The sequence below is a fragment of the Pteropus medius genome, unplaced genomic scaffold (assembly GCF_902729225.1).
Source record: "Pteropus medius unplaced genomic scaffold, Ma_sr-lr_union100, whole genome shotgun sequence".
NCBI lineage: Eukaryota > Metazoa > Chordata > Mammalia > Chiroptera > Pteropodidae > Pteropus > Pteropus medius.
Genome location: NW_024354886.1, coordinates 3,964,260 through 3,987,190, shown reverse-complemented (window position 1 = coordinate 3,987,190; position 22,931 = coordinate 3,964,260). Strand labels below are relative to the sequence as shown.

At 35.0% G+C, this 22,931-nt stretch overlaps 1 protein-coding gene across 4 annotated transcripts in view; it reads left to right on the top strand.

Moving 5' to 3' along the window:
* The window catches only part of MAPK14 (mitogen-activated protein kinase 14), a 67,948-nt gene that overhangs the window by 23,655 nt on the left and 21,362 nt on the right, over positions 1-22,931 (top strand). For all 4 annotated transcript variants that reach the window (XM_039856333.1, XM_039856332.1, XM_039856334.1 and 1 more), the window contains 6 exons: positions 4,876-4,934; positions 17,483-17,594; positions 18,331-18,360; positions 18,686-18,733; positions 19,881-19,995; positions 20,577-20,648. In XM_039856333.1, coding sequence (XP_039712267.1) covers positions 4,876-4,934; positions 17,483-17,594; positions 18,331-18,360; positions 18,686-18,733; positions 19,881-19,995; positions 20,577-20,648 — 436 coding nt within the window. The remainder of the gene's footprint in view (positions 1-4,875; positions 4,935-17,482; positions 17,595-18,330; positions 18,361-18,685; positions 18,734-19,880; positions 19,996-20,576; positions 20,649-22,931) is intronic.

Here is a 22,931-nt window from a genome sequence, read left to right as displayed (position 1 = left end):
TTTTTCTTTTCTATCAATTTGGAAATTTGGGAACAATGCCATCCTGTAAGGAATGCTTAGACGTTCTAATATGGTAAATCAATGGATGCGATTGGCATATTAAATGCAAATGAAAAAATACAACTGAGGACACTTATTTTCCTGAATTTCAAAATCAGGTTAAAAAGAATGTATATGATTGCTGTATGAAAGGAACTGTAAAATTTGCAATATTGTAGAAACAATGACCGTAGAGATTTTAGAGTCATTTGACCCTATTGATTGTTACTGTGTACAAAACTTCAAATTCTAAATTTATTACTTGGCTATTTAGATCTTTTCTGTTTTAATAATTGAACTTTTTGGTTTCTAGTAAGAAAAAATCACAGATAAGAGCTACTTTATTCATATTCATTTATTTCACAAAGTATACATTTCTTCAAAATTGACAGCAATGAGACATATTTGCCATTGGATTATGAATGCTGTTGTAATCACAGCTGCACCTTCTTATTTGTTTTCATGTTTTATTTTAACTGCATACTATTGAGAAAATTCTGTTTTCTACAGGTAACCTCTCTTCCTAGGTATAATTTAATGTGAGCATCCATGTGCAAACCTGAGTTTTTAAAAAATTCGGTGCAGAGCTGCAGACTTTGTAATCAGTGACATGTTTACAAGAAGCTGAGATAATGTGGAAAAGCTAGCAAGAGAAGCTTTATTCCAAGGTCTGCATAAAATCAAGATGGCTTGGCAGCTTAACTGATAACATTTACATTTGGTTTTTAACACGGTTGAGTGTTTATGCTGTTTCTCATTACACATTAATAAATGTGACAGAGACATTGTCATTAGCTTTTTAAATGTAAAGAATACTTTGAAAATGGAATGCAAGCCAAACATTTATAGAAGCCCAAAGCATCTCCAGGAGGCCCTGGGATCCCGCTGATGTTGCCTACACTAATTTAAGAACATCTGGTTTAGAAGGTTACCAGTGCTATACTTTATTGTTTTGCTTTTCTTTATATATAAAGTAAGCCAGCGTTTAGGGCAAAAATTATTTTGGGTTATCTGAATCCATGCCTTAGCTTTTCTAGTGATCATAAGCAACAACCTTATTGCTTTAATTTTCCGTAATGAGATACTTTGAAATCTGTCTTATATGATATCAGGCTGGTTACATTTGGGCTATTCTTGTATTTGTAGAAATGAGGAGGCCACAGTGATGGATACAATTTTGCTAATTTAGGAAAGGTTACAAGACTCCTTTTAAAAAGAGGACTGACGTTATTAGAAAAACAAGGTTTTGATTTACATAAATTGTTTCATAAGCAACTTGCTTAGTAGTAGTCTATTCTTTTTTATATTAAAATATTTAGGTTTTAGCAGTATTAATGTACAGGGTCACCTGTATTTAGGTATTGGCGATTTGTTGTTTGAACAAAAGAAGGCACATGTCTGAATGTTTCATAGTTCTCTATTGTGTTGCAGATGTTTGAAGGGGGAATGGGAAGGGGACAAAAGACTTTTTGACTCAATGTGGAAAATTTTCTGAATTTCAGCCTAGTCTACAAACAATTGTTAGATGCTTAAAATGTAGAAATGGTTTTCCTTGGTAAAGAACAGGAGACTTCCAAGTAAGCTTAATGAGGATTTTAAAAGGAATTCCTTTCTTTATTCCCCTCTTCCTCTTTTTTTTTTTTTATCACTGCTTTGGGCCACCAACCAAGTTTTAGCTAGCCGCCAGATCGCCAAAGACAACAGCAATAGCAACAGCTTAAAACTATTGAAAATTTTAAGTGAATATTGATAACAAAAAGAATTTTTAAGATGCCAGAATGCACAAGTGTTCTTTTACACAAAAGTACATCTGACCCACAATTCGTAGTTCATCTTATTTCTTTTATTAGTGACAGTGAATGACAGGTACACATTTATCAGATGAGTAACAGAAGCTGGGGGATGTCTTCTGTGACTGTAAGAGTTATTCTCTGAACGAGGTTAGCTGGTCTATTTTTCACTGAACTTGCGACCGAGGTCTCATTAACACCTGCTCTAAGGAAGGATTAAGGGAAGCAGCCTGCCAGCTGCATCCTTTAGCTGTCTGGGTAGGTCCTACAAAGACTGCCCAGTTAAGGACCTGGGTATCTGTACATTTGAAATTAAAAAATGATTAAGGTAATCCTTTCATAAATTTTATTCTGGAGCCTTATATTTAACTTCACCTTGGTAGACCAAGTGATTGTTTTGGTTTGCTTGTGTTAAGTACATTAAATATTGTCTTTGATTGATTACTGAGTTAAAGTATTTATTTTTTGTGCTAATTTAATAAAAATGTATTACCTCTTTGTGTCAGCCTCTGGAACATTGTAGGACAATCACCAGAGATATTTGTTGATTATTTGTTGATTATTTTTGTAAATTTGTTTTCTAAAAATTTGATTTCTGGGCTACTTTTAGGTATCATATAATGGCGGAAAGAGTAAGAAAATAGGCTAAAATGTGACAAGTTAAAAGGAAATTTCCATTTAAGAAATGAGAAATGAATAGATTATGGAATATTCCTAAAATATTCCCCAGATCTTTTTAATGCTGGGAAAATTGTTTTTACAGTATTTTCCTTATTAGTAATACTCCATAAAATATGATTAGTAGAGAAAAAGGACATTTTGTAAAAGCCCACAAAAAATTTAAAATACTTAGATATAACATGGGTAGTTTTAATCTCAAAATGTGTCACATTTAAGGAAATTAAAATTTGATAGGGTATTTACTAATATGCTTTGCTCAATTTTTTCTAGATTAGTTACTTGTGCTTCATGCAGTCATGCTTTTTCAAAATTAATCATTTGAATAATTTAGTGTAGCTTTATATCTCAAATTTTGTTACTGGAAGTAGCTGCTTTGAATAGTTTGTTTCTGTGGTTTTTATTTTGTAATTCTTTATAAAACTCCAAGGGTGCGATAACCACTAATCTTCCCTACAATACTGTGAAAATAAATAACGATATTTCCATTTCATTCATATGAAGAGAATGAGATTCAGAGAAGATACCTTTATTTCATTTATTTAACAAATATTAATTGAACTACTGTAAGCTGGTCACTATTCCAAGTGCTGGGGTTATTGGAATTGAAAAAGATATAAAAGCTCATGGATCAAACTTACAGTTGTTCCAAAATGCCTGTCGTGTGTTAAATTGAAATTGGGGCATTTACTTGAAAATGTTTTGAACTTGCTTTACTGTCTTCAAAGTGTCTATTGCATGAATAATCCTGTGTAAATCTGATTTCTAGTGGTTTAATTTTATTTTGATCGGAGGATGATTTTTCACAATCACAATCGAAATAATGTAAAAAAGTTATATATATATATATATACACACACACATGCAGTGTTCCTTAAATGTCCAAAGATAGGAAATTAGTTAATTATGGTACATATATACAAATAATAGAGCATATTATTGAAAAATAAGGACATAAGAATAATCATATGTTAAGTGACAAGGCGGGATATAAATCTATTTATATAAATTGGGGTTATGCGTAGTATAACCCCAATTTAATTTATGTACTTTGGAAAAAACCAAAGGAAATATATCAAAATGTTAATGATAGTTATAATAGGTAGTGCAATTATAGGTAAGTTTGGTTTTCTTTTAAACAGTTATCTGGGTAAGGATCTAATGGGTAACTAACTACCTTTCCTTTGGAATAAAATGCAAAGACTTGAAAAAGCTATTCTTGAATTCCAAGAGTTTCTTTTGGTTTATTTTTCTTTTTGGTTCAGACTAAATAATTGAAATCACTTTTAAAAGTCTGGTATTTGGATGAGAGGAGTAACATTCTAATTAGAAGTGCTTTTTCATGATAATGTTTGGAGCATTGGTATGTTTTACCATTAGAGCTATTAATTTAACTTGGTTGGTTAGAGCAGCATGCTAATGAGGCAACAGTCCTGGGTCAGTTTTCACGAAGGCCTTTTAGCTTTCGTTTGTTTCTTTTCCAGACTCCCTTAAATCTGGCTGGACCTGTTACAAGTGAATTATAGTTGTTTGCCTTCTCAGTGCCTAACTTTGTAGAATTGAATAGTCTGGGTTTTAGGAGAAATGGAGGGTGTGAAGTATATGTGGATTACAGTATAAATCCATAACCAGAAAAACTACTCAAAGACCATGGATTACTGAGTATTAAGTAGCTCTTTGCTTTATCCTTGTGTAAAGATAGCTTTCAAAATAATTTAGTCTTATCTAAATGCCTGATAATGATTAAGAAAATTATCTTAATATTAAGAATATTATGGGAGCATTCGAGATCTTACTCCCCAGTGTGTTGTCAGTTTTGGCCCAAATAAACTCTTAAAAAAATTCTCAAAAAAAAAAAAAAAGAATGTTATAAGAGTAATACCAAGGATATACTGAGAGAATATTTTGGGGCTTTAAAAATGTCAATTTTGAAGACTATATAATAATATGGAAATTTTTCATGGAATAATAATACATTTTAAAAAAGATACTATAATAACAACTGTAGATGTATGACTTTTTTCTGTTTGTTAATCATAGACTATTAGTGCATATATAAGTCAAGAGCTCAAAAATTTTTTGCTTCTGTATAAACTAATGGCTATGTGTAACCAAATTCTAAGGAGTTGATGATTTTTAACAGTAAAATAGGCTTTTATGAGATGTGATATTAACAAGTAAAAACAAAAGCATAATTCAGGTAGAAAATAAGATGTAGTTATTTTATTAAGTATGCATATGATTTGGGGATGTTATTGAACTGAGATAGTGGGAGTTGGAATTAATTCATATTAAAATATTAAGACCTGATGGGTACCACATTAAGTTCAGTACTTATTTACTGTTTGATATTTATGTTTTCCTGTAGGTGATTGGTCTGTTGGATGTTTTTACACCTGCAAGGTCTCTGGAGGAATTCAATGATGTGTGAGTAAATCTTTTGCATTTGTCTTCCTCAGCCAGGGGATGAAGATTAGCAGCCCATTTTCTATTTCTGAACCCATTTAGCAGTACACAAACTTCAAAAGATTCTTTATTTCTATCATCCAATTCTTCTGGGGGAATGGGATAGATACAGAAGATGTATATTATGGGCGGTCAATGTATTTTCATCATTTCAGGCATGTTTTACTTTATTTGGAGAGTTATTGGTGAGTCCTTGCCAAGTAGTTCAATGAATAAGAGTATAGGGAGTTTGGAATATGATTTTTGTTCTCAAATTGCCTTTCCCAACTTTTAAAGGGACACCTTTACGTTATTATATCAAGAAGTGTAATGGTGCTCTGGTTCCATTTAGGTTCTTTCTCCTCTTTTATCTCACTTGTGTGTGAGAAATGATACTAGATCTCATAGCTGATCCTTGCAGCATTGGATTTCTGCACTTGGACAAAGAGAGGGCCTCCCACGTTGAGAAAGCTGATGAATAGTGCTAATTCTCCCAGATTTGTGATCATCTCTATTATTTTAGCCTGGGACCCTCCTGGAAAACAGAGCCAAGATTCTCAAGACCAGTAGTGGGGAACTAGGGAAAATAAAACAGGGACGAGAGAAAGCTGATACAAGGATATGTTATTAAGTTGGTCACCATTGTGGGCAACTGGGCTGAAAACTGCCTGGATCTTCTAGGAAGCTATACAGAATTCATCTCAGATAGGAAGCATTTATTCACTGGCTCCTGGCCCCATTGGCAAGGGTTACCCAATGGGGTATTCATGCTCTCATGTGCTTGGGTTACACCTGTGTGAGTACAAGACACATGTGCATTCATGTAAGTACAAGATAGATTTCAGCAGGTGTTTTGTACACGTACAAGCTCTCTACTACAGCTTTCCCAGTATCTGAATTAGTACACCTCCCTCCCAGAAGGGCACATTTTTTACCAAGGATGAACCTACATTGACACATGATAATCACCCAAAGTCCATAGTTACCTTAAGGTTCATTCTTGGTGCTCTACATGTTATGGATTTGGATAAATGTAGAACAACATATCATCATTATAATATCTTACAGTGTATTTTTACTGCTGTAGGAGTGATGGTTTTGATATTCTGCCTAGATGTGGAAGAAATGCTGAAGTAGCGTATTTGCGAATTACTTTGGAAAACATTTGAATCAGATCCAAGCTATAGGCCAAAATTTTAGGTACAGTGCATTGGATTTATTTAACAAATTGATGATTTGCCGACCTAGGCAAATGCTGTATTAATCAGGCATTATAGAACTGGATTATGAATCAGTTTTTCCTATGCAAAAGGACTTTATTTAAGGCTAGCGTCTGTTTGAAAGGTTAACTTTTATCTATTTTAATGCCTTTGTCTCCTTTATGCATTTGAAAGCCCATCAACTATCAACTTCAGGAATACCGAACCAAAGTTGAATTTCTTCTTAATTTTTCAACAAATACCATGGCTCCTGAGCAGGAAACAGTTCTTTCTACTTAACTGTAGCTGTATTTATTTATTTCCAACTTTATTGCGATATAAGTGACATACAACATTGTGTAAGTTGGGTTCTAATTATTTATAAACAAGAACTGAGTTCATCTCTTGGAAGTATTCAGCTATTTATTGAATACTTGATGAGTGGAGTGTTGGAACAGGCTCAGAATAGTCAGAAACATTAGTCTTTGCCCTTGATGAAATCAAAATCTCTTTAGGGGAAATAAATTCAAAACATTTTTGAAAGTTACCAGTTGGTCGTATGACCTTGGACAAGTCACTTTACCTCTCTGGGCCTCAGTTAACTTCCCTGTAAAATGATGAAAAATTGGGGTGGTTGACTTCTGAAGTGTTTTCAGTCCCAGAGACTCTCTGAAAATAGAATGATGTGAACCTAAGGTTGCCGTTAGGAAAATATTTTATTGTTTATTTTTTATGATGTTTGTATGACTGAAAAAAATTAGTGCTTGTCCAGGATTATGGTTATTTCAGTGTTTTCCAAAGACATTAGGGTTTGAAAATTAAATATACCTTTAGGGCCAGACAGATAACATAAATGAGACTCACTGCCACAACTGGGAATGGTAGGGTCTGTGGTAAAACAGAATGAATACCTGTGCTTTCTAAAAACATTCAAATTCACATTGAAATGAAACAAACAAAAACCCACTGTTTAGGCCAAATCAGATATGTTGTAGGTGGCTAGGGTGGTTCTATAGGCTGTAGGTTTAGAGCAGGCTATCATTTTGAACCGGAATTTTCTGTGCCAATTAACAAAATCTCTAATTACTTTTAATATTTGCAGTTGCCTTTTAATCATGTGTTATGTATATTTGTGTCTTTATGTTTCAGTTAGCACTTTTCATTTATCATGCAATTCAAATTTTTACTAAATTTTTAATTTCTTGGTTAATAGGCAACCTGCATACTTCATTTGTAAGACTATACTTTTGAGAAGGATCAATAATAGGTAGTGAGTTTCGATCATCAGGAACAATGTACAGTAACTGAATCTAACAGTTAGAGATGGTGTTTAGAAAATGTGGAGTTAAAAGATGGGTATACCCAGTTGTTCTTGACTGCCATATGATGTGGTTGTGCAGATGGCAACATTTTTTGTAAAGATATATCTAGATCTTTTAAACGACTGGAAATTATTTGGACATTTTTGTTGGCTTCTTGATGGTAATTTTTGGCAATAGGTGAGGCATATGTGTGCATATACATGCTGCGAATATTTAGTTACCAATAGAAATCCAAAAATTTTAATTGGCCAGTATTAGAGCCACACCCCTTGAGCAAGCTCCAACTGTTGTGCTGCTACATTGTTGCCTTTTCTTAAGGATAGTGGTTCTCTGATCAAGCTTAGTAGGCAATGAAGAGTTTTTGGAATCTTAGTGCAAACTGTTTCCTCAAATCTCAGGAAAACTGAATTGTCATGCATTAAGTGGAAAATTGTCTCCCCCTCCTATTTTCTGTCATGTTTCCCCTTATCTTACAAGTTCCCGTCCGAGGTTTCTTACACCTGAGCTCCTTATTTCTGCTTAGTTCTTAAAGAGAGAAACGGAAGCGTGGTCTTATATTCTACTGTGATCTAGTAGAAGACCTACAACAGGGTCAGTCAGCAGCTATTATTTTAGTGAAAGCCAGTGGACAGTTAATCAATCACCTTAATCTTCCACTTACAAAAATGATTGTGGAACTAATAAGTTTAGCTTTTTTATATCAATGTAAAAGTTGCCGAATATATTGAATAGGTAAAGGGAGTTTCTACACTTACATTTTAACCTGATTTCAGTGAGTAAATATTCAAATACCCATCCTTTGCTAGGCACAGTACTAGTCTATGGGAAATATAACAATAAATAAAATAAACATGATAGACTTGAGACTCATAATAGGAGAGTAGAATACTTTAAATGATCAAATAATACAGTGTGGTAAGCTCTGAGAGATCCTATATGATGTATTCCTGTGCATTCTCTGACCTCACCTAACACTCCACTCATTCTCTCCATTCCAGCTGCTTTGGCCTTTGTTTTTCCTTGAATATAGACATCCACAGTAGACCATTTGCACTGTTTTCTCATGTTGGCCTGGAGCACTCTCTCCACATATCCACATGACTGGCTCCTTTATTTCCTTCAAAGGTCTCTTCACCAGAAGCTCTTTTCTCCTCACCACCATAGCTGAAGTGCTGTGCTCTCAGTGCCCCCTCCTTACCCTCCTTCATTTTTAGCACATTTTATCATCATGTATTTGTAATTCTTTATCTTTTTTCCTCTAGGTTGTAAGCTCTTTTAGAACAGGGAGTTTATATTTTTCTTCATTGAGTCTTACTTAGAACTTTTCAGATAAGGAAACTAAAGTTGAAAGAGGAACTGAATTGTATAATACCACATACAAAATTGCATACATCCCAGTTCTTTTGGCTCTAAATCTATTTCTAATCGCAATTTTACTGATCTAGAGCTATGATTATTATTTGAAAGTCTACTAACCGTTTGGATTGGGTAAATACAATATTTTTATTCTTTGAAAATAGGCTGAGTGCTCAAGATATGTAATAGAGGAAGAGAAGGAGTCTGGGGGAAAGATGGATGAGTTAACTGTATTAACAGTTATATTTGCAATTTATTTCCTTATCAGAGAGGTCTGCTGAAATGGAGAGAGTTGGTGAAGTTCCTTGTAGATGTCTTCACTGGCTCACATTTTAAATCTAAATAAATTACACATCTTTTAATAAAATACCATTCAGTTTTTGTCTCAGATGATCAATAAGATGCCCCCTTTTTCTCAGATTAGCTGGTGTGAAAAGGTAAAAAAGCTTCAAGGCCTAGCTTATAGCTTGAGTCCTACAAGATATCTTTCCCTAGCATTCCAGTCAAGATGACAGAGTAGATAAATGTTGTGTTTGCCATCTTCCATGACCACATCAGAATCACAACTAAATTATAGAATGATCAACCTGGAGAAGCATCTCAAGACTAGCTGAACAGAAGTTCTATAACTAAGGATATAGAGAAGAAACCATGATGAAACTGGTAGAAGGGACAGAGATGCCGAATGAGCTAGTCCCACACCCACGTTTGGCAGTTGAGAATCAGGAGAGGTATCTCAGCTACAGAGGTTCCCCCATTACGAGTGAGGGGTCCCAGTCTCATATCAAGCTCTTGAGCCCAGAGCACCAGTGCCAGGAGGAGACCCTGTAACGTTTGGCTGTGAAAATCAGGGGATTCCATCCGTCCAGGTGAGACAGAAGGCTGTTAGAAACCAGGACGTTCTCTTAAAGGGCTCATGCACAGACTCAGTCGCTTGTAAGCACTCACCCTGGGCTGTGGTGAAGGAACAGAGGCTTGAGTGGTATCAGAGACATACAGGGAGAAATTGAGTTGTATGACTTCAGGGCAAGGGCTGGAGGGACAGCTGCCATTGTCCCTGTGTTGAGCCCTCCCCGCACATGGCCAAATCTGAATCCACATTAACCTGGTGAACATCACTCCCCCCACATTGGTGACTCCCTGAGACCCCTCCTCACCCAACTCACATACCTCCTGAGGCCCTTTCAGTGAGTGAATTTTATGGGCAGCCGGCAGGCAGTGGTAGGCCTTGGGATGCCCTTTTACTGAGTGGTCCCAGGCCCGGTACTGGTGGCAGCTGGCCTCAGTTCACAGCGACCTCTCTCACATACCTCAAGGCCCAGTACAGGTAGCTGCTAATCTCAGATTGCTTTGTAGCTCTTACCAGGTAGCACTGAGCTCATCACAGGTAACATCTGACCTTGGCCTGCACTAGAGCCTTTCCTAAGAGGCCCTGCACCACACCTGGTGGCTGGCTTCAGACTACAACAGAGCACCCCCCAATTAGCTTCACAAGTGACATACCCAGAGGTTGGTCTCATCAGGCACCAGAACCTGCTGAGGCAAATCCTGCTTCATGGGGTCAGCCCCCTCACAGCAGCTCCTACCCTGTGATTGTGGCCAATACTCAAAGCCAGTCAGCCTGAGGGTCCACTCCACCACTGATGTGCCAACAGCAATCAAGGCTCAACAGGAGAGCACACAGAATTCACACAAGGGACGCTCCTGTAGCACACAGCTCAGGAGATTAGGGAGACTGAGCCACTGAGCCCCACAGGACACCTGCCACATAGGACCAAGACTGGTAGACAAAACAGCCCTACCTAATACATAGAAATAAATACAGGGAGGCAGACAAAAGGGAGAGACAAAGAAACATTCCCAAATAAAAGATCAGGAGAAAACTCCAGAAAAAGAACTAAACAAAATGAAAGCAAGCTATCTATCAAATACAGAGTTCAAAACACTGGTTATAAGATACTCGAAGAACTTAGTGAGAACTTCAACAAAGAGATAGTAAGCATAAAAAGGGACATAGAAATCAAAAAAGAACCAGTCAGAAATGAAGACAAAACAGAAATGAAGAATACACTAGAAGTTATCAATAGCAGATTATATGAAGTAGAGGATTGAATCAACAATTTGGAAGACAAGGTAACAGAAAACACTCAATTGGAACAGCAACAAGAAAAAAGAATTTTAAAAAATGAATAATTGAAGAGACCTTTGGGACATCATCAAGTGTACCAACATTCACATAATAGGGGTACCAGGAGGAGGAGAGAAAAAGCAAGAACTGAGAATTTATTTGAAGAAATAATGACTGAAAACTTCCCTAAGCTGATGAAGGAAATAGATATACAAGTCTAAGAATTGCAGAGAGTCCCAAACAAGATGAACTCAAAGAGGCCCCCACCAAGACACATCAATTAAAATGGCAAAAGGTAAAGACAGACTCTTAAAAGCAGCAAGAGAAAGGCAGTTAGTTACCTGCAAAGGAGCTCCCATAAGACTGTCAGCTGATTTCTCAACAGAAATTTTGCAGGCCAGATGAGATTGGCATAAAATATTCAAAGTGATGAAAAGCAAAGACCTATAACCAAGATTTCTGAAACCAGCAAAGAAATCATTTAGAATTGAAGGAGAGATAGAGCTTCCCAGACTAGAAAAAGCTAAAAGAGTTCATCAACACCAAACCAGTATTACAAGAAATGGTACAGGGACTTCTTTAAGAAGAAGAAGAAAAATGGTTAAAAATATGAATATTAAAATGCCAATAACTAAATATCTATCAATGGTTACTTTAAATCTAAATGAATTAAATGCTCCAATCAAATGACATAGGGTGGCTGAATGGATGAAAAGACAAGACCCTTGCATATGTTGCCTACAAGAGACTCACTTCAGCTCAAAAGACACACACAGATTGAAAGTAAAGGAGTGGAAAAAGATATGTCATGAAAATGGGAACAAACCAAAGGAGAGGAAAAAAACTGGGTAGCAATACTTAAACCAGACAAAATAGACTTTAAAACAAAGGCCATAACAAGAGACAAGGATTTAGTAATCCCACTCCGGGTATTTATCCAAAGAATCCCAAAGCACTACTTCAAAGGGATGTGTGCATCCATGCGTTCATTGTAGCATTATTTACAACAGTCAAGATATGGAGGCAACCTGGGTGTCCATTAATAGATGATTTGATAAGGAAGAGGTGGTACATATATACAATGGAATATTACTCAGTCATAAAAAAGAATGAAATCTTGCTGTCTGCAACAACATGAGTCAACGTAGAGGGTATTGTGCTGAATGGAGTAAGACAGACAAAGACAAATGCAATATGATTTCACTTATATGTGGAATCTAAAAAACAAAATAAATGAACAAACAAAATAGAAACAGACTCATAGATACAGAGAACAAACTGATGGTTGCCATCTGGGAGGAGGGTTTGGTTGCCTGGTTGAAAAAAGTGAAGAGATTAAGTACAAGTTGGTAGTTACAAAGTAGTCACAGGGTTGTAAAGTATAGCATAGAGAATTTAGTCAATAGTGTTATAATAACTATGTAGGGTGCCAGGTGAGTACTTATCAGGAGAATTGCTTTGTAAATTATATAAATGACTAACCACTATGCCGTATACCTGAAACTAATATAAATAATATTGAATGTCAACTGTAATTGAAAATTGAAAAGGAAAAAAAAATCGATAGAGACAACAGCATACAAATGGCTGGGTTATGTAAATAGCGATTCTATTTCTAAAGCTCAACAGACCTCTCGAAGAAAACTACATAGCAGCATAGAAAACAAGGCATCTATTTGCTTGTTGGAGAATGTGTTTTCCCCATACAACAAAGCTGAAATATACAGTCTTTAACAGTTGACACTTTCTTAATTGAAATGTATATGTTTTAAAATTCAGTATAATATTTTCAACAAAAGTCTTATAGAAGGGGCATTTTAAATTTTATTTTCCTTTCAAATGTATGATTTAGAAATTAATTTTTAAATAGAATATCCAAATTACATATTGTCATTTTGTTAATTTATCAATTGGAAAAAAATTCATCCTTTATATACATTTTTAAAAAAAATCTTTTTCTAATTAACTCTTTCCTAAGTCTAGATTGGGGCTCTCTCCCATGTGTTCTTCAACATTTTGATGTTCCCTTTCGTAGCTCTAATCGTGCCCTAGTATGATTATATATTTACATTTGCCATCCTCTTATCTAAATTCTATATCTGTCTTTTCCACTGTTGCATCCCTTCAGTGCTCAACAATAAATAATTGTCAATGGAGTGACAGAATGAACGAACCTTGTGCTGTGTTGTTTATAACTTTTTGATAATCTGATTGTTTGATAGCATGCCCTGTGCATTCTCTTGACTAGCTTTTTTGTTTTTATCCTGTAATGTAGACTATATTGTAGAATATCGAGTCTGATTTGTTGATGCAGGTAATGTAGAGGGCACCTTTTGGTAATCTTTGCTTCAAACAAGAATAGTTTGTTGCAAAATAAACTGGCTAAGCTGCCTACCTGGCTGCTGAATGGTGCTTTTACCTCTTACATTAGAAAGATCTGGTCTACTTATCAGATGAGATCTTTGGCATGAGTATTTCATTAAGGTGTGTCTTGCCTGGTATTATGTAATAGTAAAGCTCTATGAGTTGTCCTGGGCCATTCAATTTCATTCAGTAGTTATTGAGTGCCTACTATCTGCCAGACACTGTTCTAGGTGCTTTAGATACTACACAAAAAAGAACCCTGTCCTTCTTGAACATTGTACAGATAGAAAGCAGTAAACAATGCACATTTAAAAAATAAATCAGATAATCTGGTAGCAGGCAATAGTGCTATGGACAAAAAGAAAAGGTAGAGGAAGGAAGGGAAATTAAGAATGTGGGGGCAGGGTGAAAGATGCAATTTAAAATGGGGTGGTAAGGATATGCCTCATTGAGAAGGTGTATTTTGAGCAGAAATTTGAAGTACTAGAAGAATTAGACTCATGAATGGTTGGGGAAAGAGCATTCCAGGCAGAAGGAACAGCCAGTGCAAATGTCATGAGGCAGAAGACTGCATGTTGATTTGGAATTGCAGCAAGGGGGCCTCTGTGGCTGGATTAAGGCCATTGTGGAGCTGAGAGAGAGCAGGAAGAGAAGCAGATGAAGTAAGAGATAACTGGGGATAGGGTGCTGGATTATGTAGGGCTTTATCTACAATCGAAGGGATTTTTCTTTTTGAAGAGAGGAGTGACAAGGTCTGGTTTTTATTTCTAAAGAATCGCTCTTTTCCGCTGTGTTGAGAATAGATTGCAGAAAGTCAGTCCCAGAGATCATTGAATGTATGTATTTCAAAGGCTTGTTGTTACAAATTGTCAGTTCCTGTGATTATTTTAAATACTTTCTTTAAATATGGAATTTTTTTTTGCCTTTTGATAATAGTTTTATCAAATAGGGCTGACAATAGTAGAGATGCCAGTCTGTAGATATAGAAGATATAGGTTCTTTTTGACTATATTATGCTTAAAAAAAAAAAAAAAAAAGTGGCAGAGTAGGAGTCTTGACAATTGGCTGTTATCCAAGAAGTCCTTAATAAATGAAGCTCTAGAATAGGGCGCTACCTGCAGTACTGAAAACCACTTATTGTAGACTTCTGCCTTTTTTACTGGTATAGTACATTTTACTTATAAGAGTCATTTTAAGAAATGGTGATATATGCTCTTTATAGTCTGATTTAATTTAAAGGAGACAATCTTCACAAGAAAAATGAAAAAAGATTTGTATCATGTCATGAAATCATTTTTTCAGCCTTTAGCCTAAATAATAAGCTCCTACTTATTTCCTTTTTAAAGATGAGAGAACTAGATACAGAGAGCTTTCCAACTGTGCTCAAGTCAAATCTTCATTAATTTATTTGAGGTGTTATAAACACTGACAATATTAGGCATGTCTTTACAAAAACGTGACCAAATTTGCTTTCCAGAGACAAAGACTAAAGAAATTATGTTGCTATTAATGCTCCTTTTGGAATTCACTTTTTAAAAATGTGCTCATCTATGTTTTCTTTTCATTCCCTTTTTCACTACTTTTAAAAGTTGATATGTCTTCCATAAGAATTCGGTAACTTTCACAGTGCTTGCTTTTGTCCACTATTGCAAGATTTATTTTGGAAACCTTTCTTTATGTGATGAGTTGGAATTTGACAATTGGTTGTCATAGGTTGGTCTTTGAGCTTCATGGAAAAAACATAGAGTGATTTGGTTAGTTCCTGCAACACACTTCTGCCAGGAATAATGCTTTTCAATTTATTTAATTATAGCCTAGAAGCAGTGCTTGGTAGTTATTACTGTATAGACTGATTAACCTTATATACTTACATAATGTTTTGAAAGTCTCACCCTCCGTCTGGAAATTTTAGTGATAAAATGGATGTGGTCTCTGATGGGGAGGGGATTTGAGGGGAATGACACAGTGGGGGAACATTCTAACTAAAAGCAGATTCTTTCCCAAGTTGTACAGTCAGTGGTCTTCTGGATGTATAGGATTTCTTTTTTCTGGTAACCATTGAAGCACAGTAGTTACAGTTGAAATTACTATGGTTGCATCGATAATACTGCTTAACACTTTTGTGAATTAGCACAGACATATTAGCAAGTTAAGGTTTTTAGGTTTTATTTCAAGACAAATTAAGATAGATTCTAGGTAGAATCATCCAAAATAATATTTTCATTGTGTACCTTTTCTCCTTAAAATTATTTTTAAAAATTGGGAGAATAGTCCTTTTACTTATCAATGTCATAAAATGTAATTATTTGCAAAGCAGTCTTATAAGACAGAAATTGATTCTCTCTTCTTCAACCTGAGCCTTGCAGTTTGTCATAATTGTTATTATGGACATGGCGGGCTCTAGCTCAGGTTTTCTAGGGGAAGTACTGATTTCAAAATATTAGCTAGTTATTCACAACCTTCTTATTTTTTTCAGATTATGTGTCAATTTGGGGTGTTTCTGTTTTGTCAGCTTTCTTCTTCATTAGTTAAAGATTAGCTTTGATAGTAAATATTGAGAATTGATAAGGAAATTATCTGGAGATACTGCTTCTCTGGTTATTTTGACATTTATAAAACTTTTATTCTCTCTACTTAAATTGTGTGTCAACTGGAAGATTTTGGAGGTAGTATGTGCTGTGATTACTGTTATCATCTCTGAGATCACAGTTTTGGATTCAGCCCCTGACATTACCACTCTTTTAACCTTGAGCAAATTTCGCTTGTTCTATCTTTGTTTCCTCATCAGTGAAAAGGGAATACTAATGGGACTTACCTCACAGAGTTGCAGGGAAGAGTACAGAAGACATGGACATAATAAATAGTGCTTGGCCAAGAAATAAACACTAACTGTCTTTGGTTATGTTATATTGAGCTTGGAACATCTCTTAAATCATAACTACCTTTATGAAAACATTTCAGAAAGTCCAATTTACACTTCAAATTACATTTAGAGTCCATCCTTTCCTCAAGGCAATATAAACATGCAAGTTTTGAAATGCTAAACTCTTACCTTGAGGTTACATGTAGTAACTACTGTTGACCTTAGTGAAATTGGGAACCAAATGACCATAGCAGCCCAACAAGGAAATTATGGAACAACAACAACAAAAAACAATTCCTCTTCGAGGAAAGAAATTAATAAATGGTGTGTGTGTGTATGTAAAGAGAGGTCATACACATTTATTCATATAATACATTATAATAAATTTAAAATTACTGGCCTGGTTTCTTTCCCTCCAAATTTATTTTTTTAAAAAATCAACATTCTTTATAACTGAACTGGTATATGTTATTATTCAGCCTCAGGAATGGGTAATGATTCTTAAACAGTAGATAAAACCTAATCTGGTTCTTAAAAATTCAGCCTCTTTAGTACTGATGTGGTTTTTATGTTCTCATACTTGTGTAATACAGTAATGAGTGGGTAAGGCATTGCATCTAGAATATCAGAGGTAAACCTGTTGGACTTGAATGTAATCATTCCCTAATCTTACCATGTAAGAACAAGATTAATTGCCAGCACCACACCTGTGAGGAGAAGTTCTGGAATGCCTCATCTCGCTTACGGATAAAATGTGTTCCTCCTTCCTTTAAAGTAAATGCAGGAATGTTGTCAGTGAACAATATCTTTTACCAGTCATTCCTGAAAAAGGAGAATTATAATGTGAAATTTTAAAGCTACTCCAATTTTAGCACCTACAACTTGGAGGGTTTATAATGAGATGAAAATGTAATGGTGGATTTAAAAGTTCAAAATACTGTATTATTGTCATGCATTTAGTTTACTGTATATTTCTCATGCAACAATAACATTTTTAAAGAAAACATACTAAGACAAGTTCTAATCTCCATTTTTGATTTTTTCCTTTTTCTGTAGAGAATGTAGGAAAAAATATGTCAACTTGGAACAAGTATAAAATTTTTAGAAAAATAGATGATGAGTGATAAAATTAGAACAGTAGTGTTGAAAATGAGCCCCCTATGGGTAGTTATTAAGCTTTTAGTTGTCATTGTGATACTTACTCGGTGGCCTTCTCTTAAAAACTTTTAAAAGTCTTATGAAGATAACAACTTGCTCAGGGGTTCTGGATTATTGTGTAACTCTTTGCTAATTTCTAGGTATCTAGTGACCCATCTCATGGGGGCAGATCTGAACAACATTGTGAAATGTCAGAAGCTTACAGATGACCATGTTCAGTTCCTTATCTACCAAATTCTCCGAGGTCTCAAGGTACTGACAGTATTAGTTAATAATTTTGAAAAATGAAATTCTCTCCCTCATTCTTTCCCTTCTATTTAGAGCATAAGAAAAAACAAAACAAAACTTTTCTTATGCAAAATTCAAACGCTCACAACATCACTCATCCAGTCATAGTATAAAACCCCTGAATTTCTCAGTGACCACAGTTACCAACATATGGCCAATCTTGTTTCTTTTGTATTCCCCAAGCCCTGGGTTATTTTAAGGCAAGTCTAGACATCATATCATCCCACCCATAGATACTTCAGTATACATGTCCAAGAGTTAAGGACTCTTTATTATTACAGATAAACAATAATAGTAATTTCTTGATATAATCTAATATCTGGTCAGTGTCATGTTGAAACTTTAGAAACATCCTCAAAGAGACTAATTTATTTGTGGAAGGGGCAGATAAACAGTATTTTAAAATTAAGCCCCCTTTGATACTTAGCAGCTTTGAGCACTTATTGAGCTCCAGAGAACCAACTAGAAAATAGATCAAAAGCTCTATTTCACTCATACTTCAGCTCTGTGAGTAGAGTTGGTGGTATGGAAATCATAGTTACAATAAAGGTACAGACTACTTGTTCTTATTTCTAATCCCATTGTTAATAATAGCAGTTCTTATTGATTCATGAAAATGTACTTCAAGTAAGTCTTATAATGTGGTAGTTGGAGGCTGGAGATAACTTTTCATTTAACTGACTTTTTTTCTGTTTCACAGTATATACATTCAGCCGACATAATTCACAGGGTATGTATTGTGTTTTTTATTAAACTATTTTCAGGAACTGAGGTGTGTGTGGGATGGGGGGAGATCCTAATCTAAGCTTACTTTAGCCATTGAAATATTGATTGATTGATTGCAACTTTGTTCTAGGTTTAAACTGCTTAAAGAAAGATGTATAGTTTTTACCTATTTAAGGCTAATTAGGACTAGATAGTGACTACAGAGTGGAGATTGTCTGTTTATAGCTGGATGAAGTCTTACTTTTATGTTTGGATCTTCATCATTACCTTTGAGAGAATTTACCATGCTTCATAAAGTTGAACCTGTCCTCTCTGTACTTGCTTCCTAGGACCTAAAACCTAGTAATCTAGCTGTGAATGAAGACTGTGAGCTGAAGGTAAGATGAAGAGAGGGTGGTAATTGTTTCACCTTGTAATTATATGTTTGATTAACCAGGCAAATTTATATAGGGAATAGTTTATAGGCCATGACTTTTTATCTGAAAATTCATATTGTCCTTAGGAATATCAGACTTTGGAATTTAAACCATAGACTTAGTAAGCTTTAGTTTTAAGTGACATTGAAGGTGCATCAAGTGTCTTGTTTCCATTCTAAAAGTTAAGTTAGAAATTTAATGTATTAGTTATAATAGAGGAAAATTATAGTCTGAATATCAAGTAAGCAATCTTGAAGAGATAATTATTAGATTAAATAGGTTCCTAAGAAAAAAAATGACAGCAACCTACTCACTCAAAATAATTCAAATAAAAGATAAATAAATCTGTTAAGAGCAAACAGCTCTGGAAAATTTTTGTTTGTTCGTTTTATTTCATTTTTTACTCAATGATTTTGAAACAATTTACACACATTAAAATGCATCATTTTAAGTGTACATTAGACAAATTTATATATCCATAGAACCAACACAGTTTTGATAAAGAACATTTCCATCACTTCAAAAAGCTCCATTGTACTTTTTCCTAGCCAATCACCACCCCTTCACCCCTAATTCTGGCTACAGACAACCACTAATCTGCTTTCTGATACTGTAGAGTAGATTTATCTTTTTTGGAGTTTCCTACAAATGGACTCATACAGTATTTTTGTGTGTGTGTCTGACTTTTGCTTAGGATAATATTTTTGAGATTCATCTGTATTGTGTGTATCAGCAGTTCATTTTTATTGCTGAGTAGTATCCATTTTATGAATATATCACAATTTGTTTATCCATCCATTGATAGACGTTTGCTTTAGTTCTCATTTGGGGCTATGCTCTGAATATTCATGTGTAAGCCTTTGTGTAGACATTCATTTTCATTGCTCTTGGGTAAATACCTAGGAATGGCATTCTTGTTTTGCTTTTTGTAATTTCTTTTTTTAAAGTTCTTGCAGTGTTTACCCTGCATTCGAAGCATGGACCAGGGAATATGTTTATGAAAGTGCTATATTGTTCTCCCTTTCTATAAGGCACTAGAGTTTTTTCCTCTCCTGCTTTACAAGTCTTAGGAGTTTGACTCTTTCAGTGCCTGATCTCTCTCCCTTAGATCCTGGATTTTGGACTGGCTCGACATACAGATGATGAAATGACAGGCTATGTGGCCACTAGGTGGTACAGGGCTCCTGAGATCATGCTGAACTGGATGCATTACAACCAGACAGGTAATGCTTACATTGGTTATTTAGGGCCTTATTAATACCACGTTGGGTGAATTTGAGATTTTAAGAAGATGGTGGGAGTGGGAGGAAACATTTTTTCTTCCCTCAGCGATTCTTTTAATGTCTACAAATAGAAACTATTTCTGTTGTTTAGATAGACAAAGTAGAGTTTAATACACAGCTTTTTAACTTTGTGATTTAGCAATTAGGTTTTTATTTATTTAGAGTTTCAACTTATTTTCTGAATACTTCTACATGAAGACACTGGGTTCATAATCTTAACTTCTCAATATTATTTGGGAGAATCCTCCATTTCTACCAGTAAGAAACTTTTGCTCCTTTGTGAACATCTTATTTCTCTTGCCTTAATTATGATTTGACTTATCCCACATATGAAGCCCTTTAGTGGGTTGAGAGTCTTAATAAGCTTATTTATTTCTTTTTGTACAAATGAGTATGATTGTTGAACCTAAGATATCTTAAATAATAATTTGAGTATTTCACCACTAGTTACAGTTTCATTCATGGCCAACTATGATAATAGTGACATTGTATGCACTTTTATTTCTCTTTAATTTTGCCAGTTGATATTTGGTCAGTGGGATGCATAATGGCCGAGCTGTTGACTGGAAGAACGTTGTTTCCTGGTACAGACCGTATCCTTTAAAAAGTTTTGGATTCTTGTTTCTTAACTGTATTCCAGTGTTCATGGAAATATACTACTTTTACCCGTCTCTAGGGAACATTCTCAGTTCCTGGCTTTTATAGTCTAGATATGAATAATGAGATCTCTCTTTCTGAGTATCTTGCCTTGCCAAGAAAAAGGCTTTGGTTTGCTTTTGTAAGTTGGAAGAATTCCTCATAAGCTGGAAAATCCTTTAAAACTTTCATATATCATCTTTTTGCCACAAGTTTCTTATATTAATATTCTGTGACCTGAGAGTATTCATGAGACGTTCTAGATCTCAATGACTGATTTAGTCTGCTTGTATAAACAATGAGCACAAGATACTTATTTATAAATCAGGTATCTTTTGTTTTTATATTTGGTTTACATATTAAAAAGGCTATCTTTGGTCTCTGTAATGATATACCTGCTGACTCTTATGTTTGTTTAACAACAGTAAAAGCAAAAGATGATAAGGTCACTGCGTTGTATGCCTTTTTTTTTTTCCAGTACAACTTTATTTTTATCCCAAACCTTAACTTACTTCCAGATTTATTGTCTAGTTTATGGTTTCTTATGACTCCTTTGTTTTAGCACCTTTCCTATCTGCTGCATGCCTATTTCACAGTTTAGTAATAATATCAAATTGTGGTTTGTTGAAAGTCTCATCATTTCCACTTGGTGAAGATGTTTAGGTGAGAAAGAATGTTGAAATAATATTTCTAGAATTAGGTTTGAGGATTTTTGTAAAATTCATTTGACTAGCCTTCAGTGGGTTGGTGGGCTTTTAGAGGTGCTGTAGTTACCTGTATTCTGTCATGCTTAGAGACCTAAAAGCTGTTTTAGCCCCTCACCTGAGCAAATTCATTGCATTTATAAATAAGAATATCAGTTTGCTTGCTTACAGTTTGGGGTATGCTTCTGTGGTGACCGCGATGTTCATGTTATCTATTCACATAATCTGGATATGTGGCTAATAAACTGAAAAATATTTTCCCTCTGAATCTTACTGGATTGATAGAGTTCAGTCTCTTGATACTTAGCTCACTCTCTTCCTCCTCATCTCCTAATATGAAGTTAGTTTAATTAATACCTCGTGCTTCTCCTTTTCCTTTGCTTAATTTACCTTATATCTGATGCTTAGAAATTTGGTATATACATTACAATTCAAGCTAAGTGAATTAGGGAAAATTTGTAATTCTCTTTTTCCTCAGGTACAAACTTCAGAGTCTCATCCTTTAGTCTCTCCTCCCGAGCACACTGCTCTAATGCTGTCCTCTGTTCCCTTCTCCCCTTTCTCTTCTTTATATCTGTATTTCCATCTACCTTCAGTTAGTTGTAGACACTCATACCTACATAGACGAAGTGGTGGAGAAGAGTCAACAATAGAGCATACTGGTTAAGAGCACATGCTCTGGAATCAGCCTAGTAGCTCCTTTACTCACAGCTGTGTGACTTTAAGCAAGTTTTCTAATCTCTGTCTTTTGGTTTCCTTAACTATAAAACGCTGATAATAGTACATACCTCATGAGGTGGTTGTGAGAATTCAGAGAGATAAAATCTGGAAAATACTTAGAACAGAGCCTACTAGGAAATGTTACCATCATTTTCATTAATGATCTTTGGAAAACAATTTCTCCCTTTATCTTCCTACTTTATTATCTACTTATGAATCATTAAAGGATAACTCTGTTTTATTTACATTTTGTGACAGTTAGTAAAAGACGGGTCTGCTCGGTAGGCTACCGGTAGAAAGGTTTCAAAGCAGTCGTGCCCCCTGGGCCCACCTCAGACACAGCTGCCTTTTAGAATGCTATCTTGCAACCTGTAAGAAGTCTTTCCTTTTATGCATACTTCTTTTCCTTCTATGTCTATGAGCTTTAGATAGAAAACCTAGCATTAAACTTTTTACTGGGGGATTCTTTCTTTAATAGATGAGAATTCATTTCAAAATTCTTATTTTAATAATAGTGTTTCTTTTCTACTTGGCTCTTTTCAGTCAGATGTCCTTCTGGATCATAAAAATCAAATTTAAATGATTGATATTTGTAATATCCATAACCCCCATCTGTGGATGTAGCTTTGCTTGCCTGACAGAGAGGGAAGTGTTTTCTATTATTATTTTTTTAACCCGAAGTGTATAATCACTTATATTCTAGCATAGTAGTTCTTTACTCTGTATATCCATATACTTTGGGGAGCTTTTAAAAACTCCAGATGCCTAGACTCAACTTCAGTTGGCATGGGTCACAGCACAGGCTTTGCTGTGTTT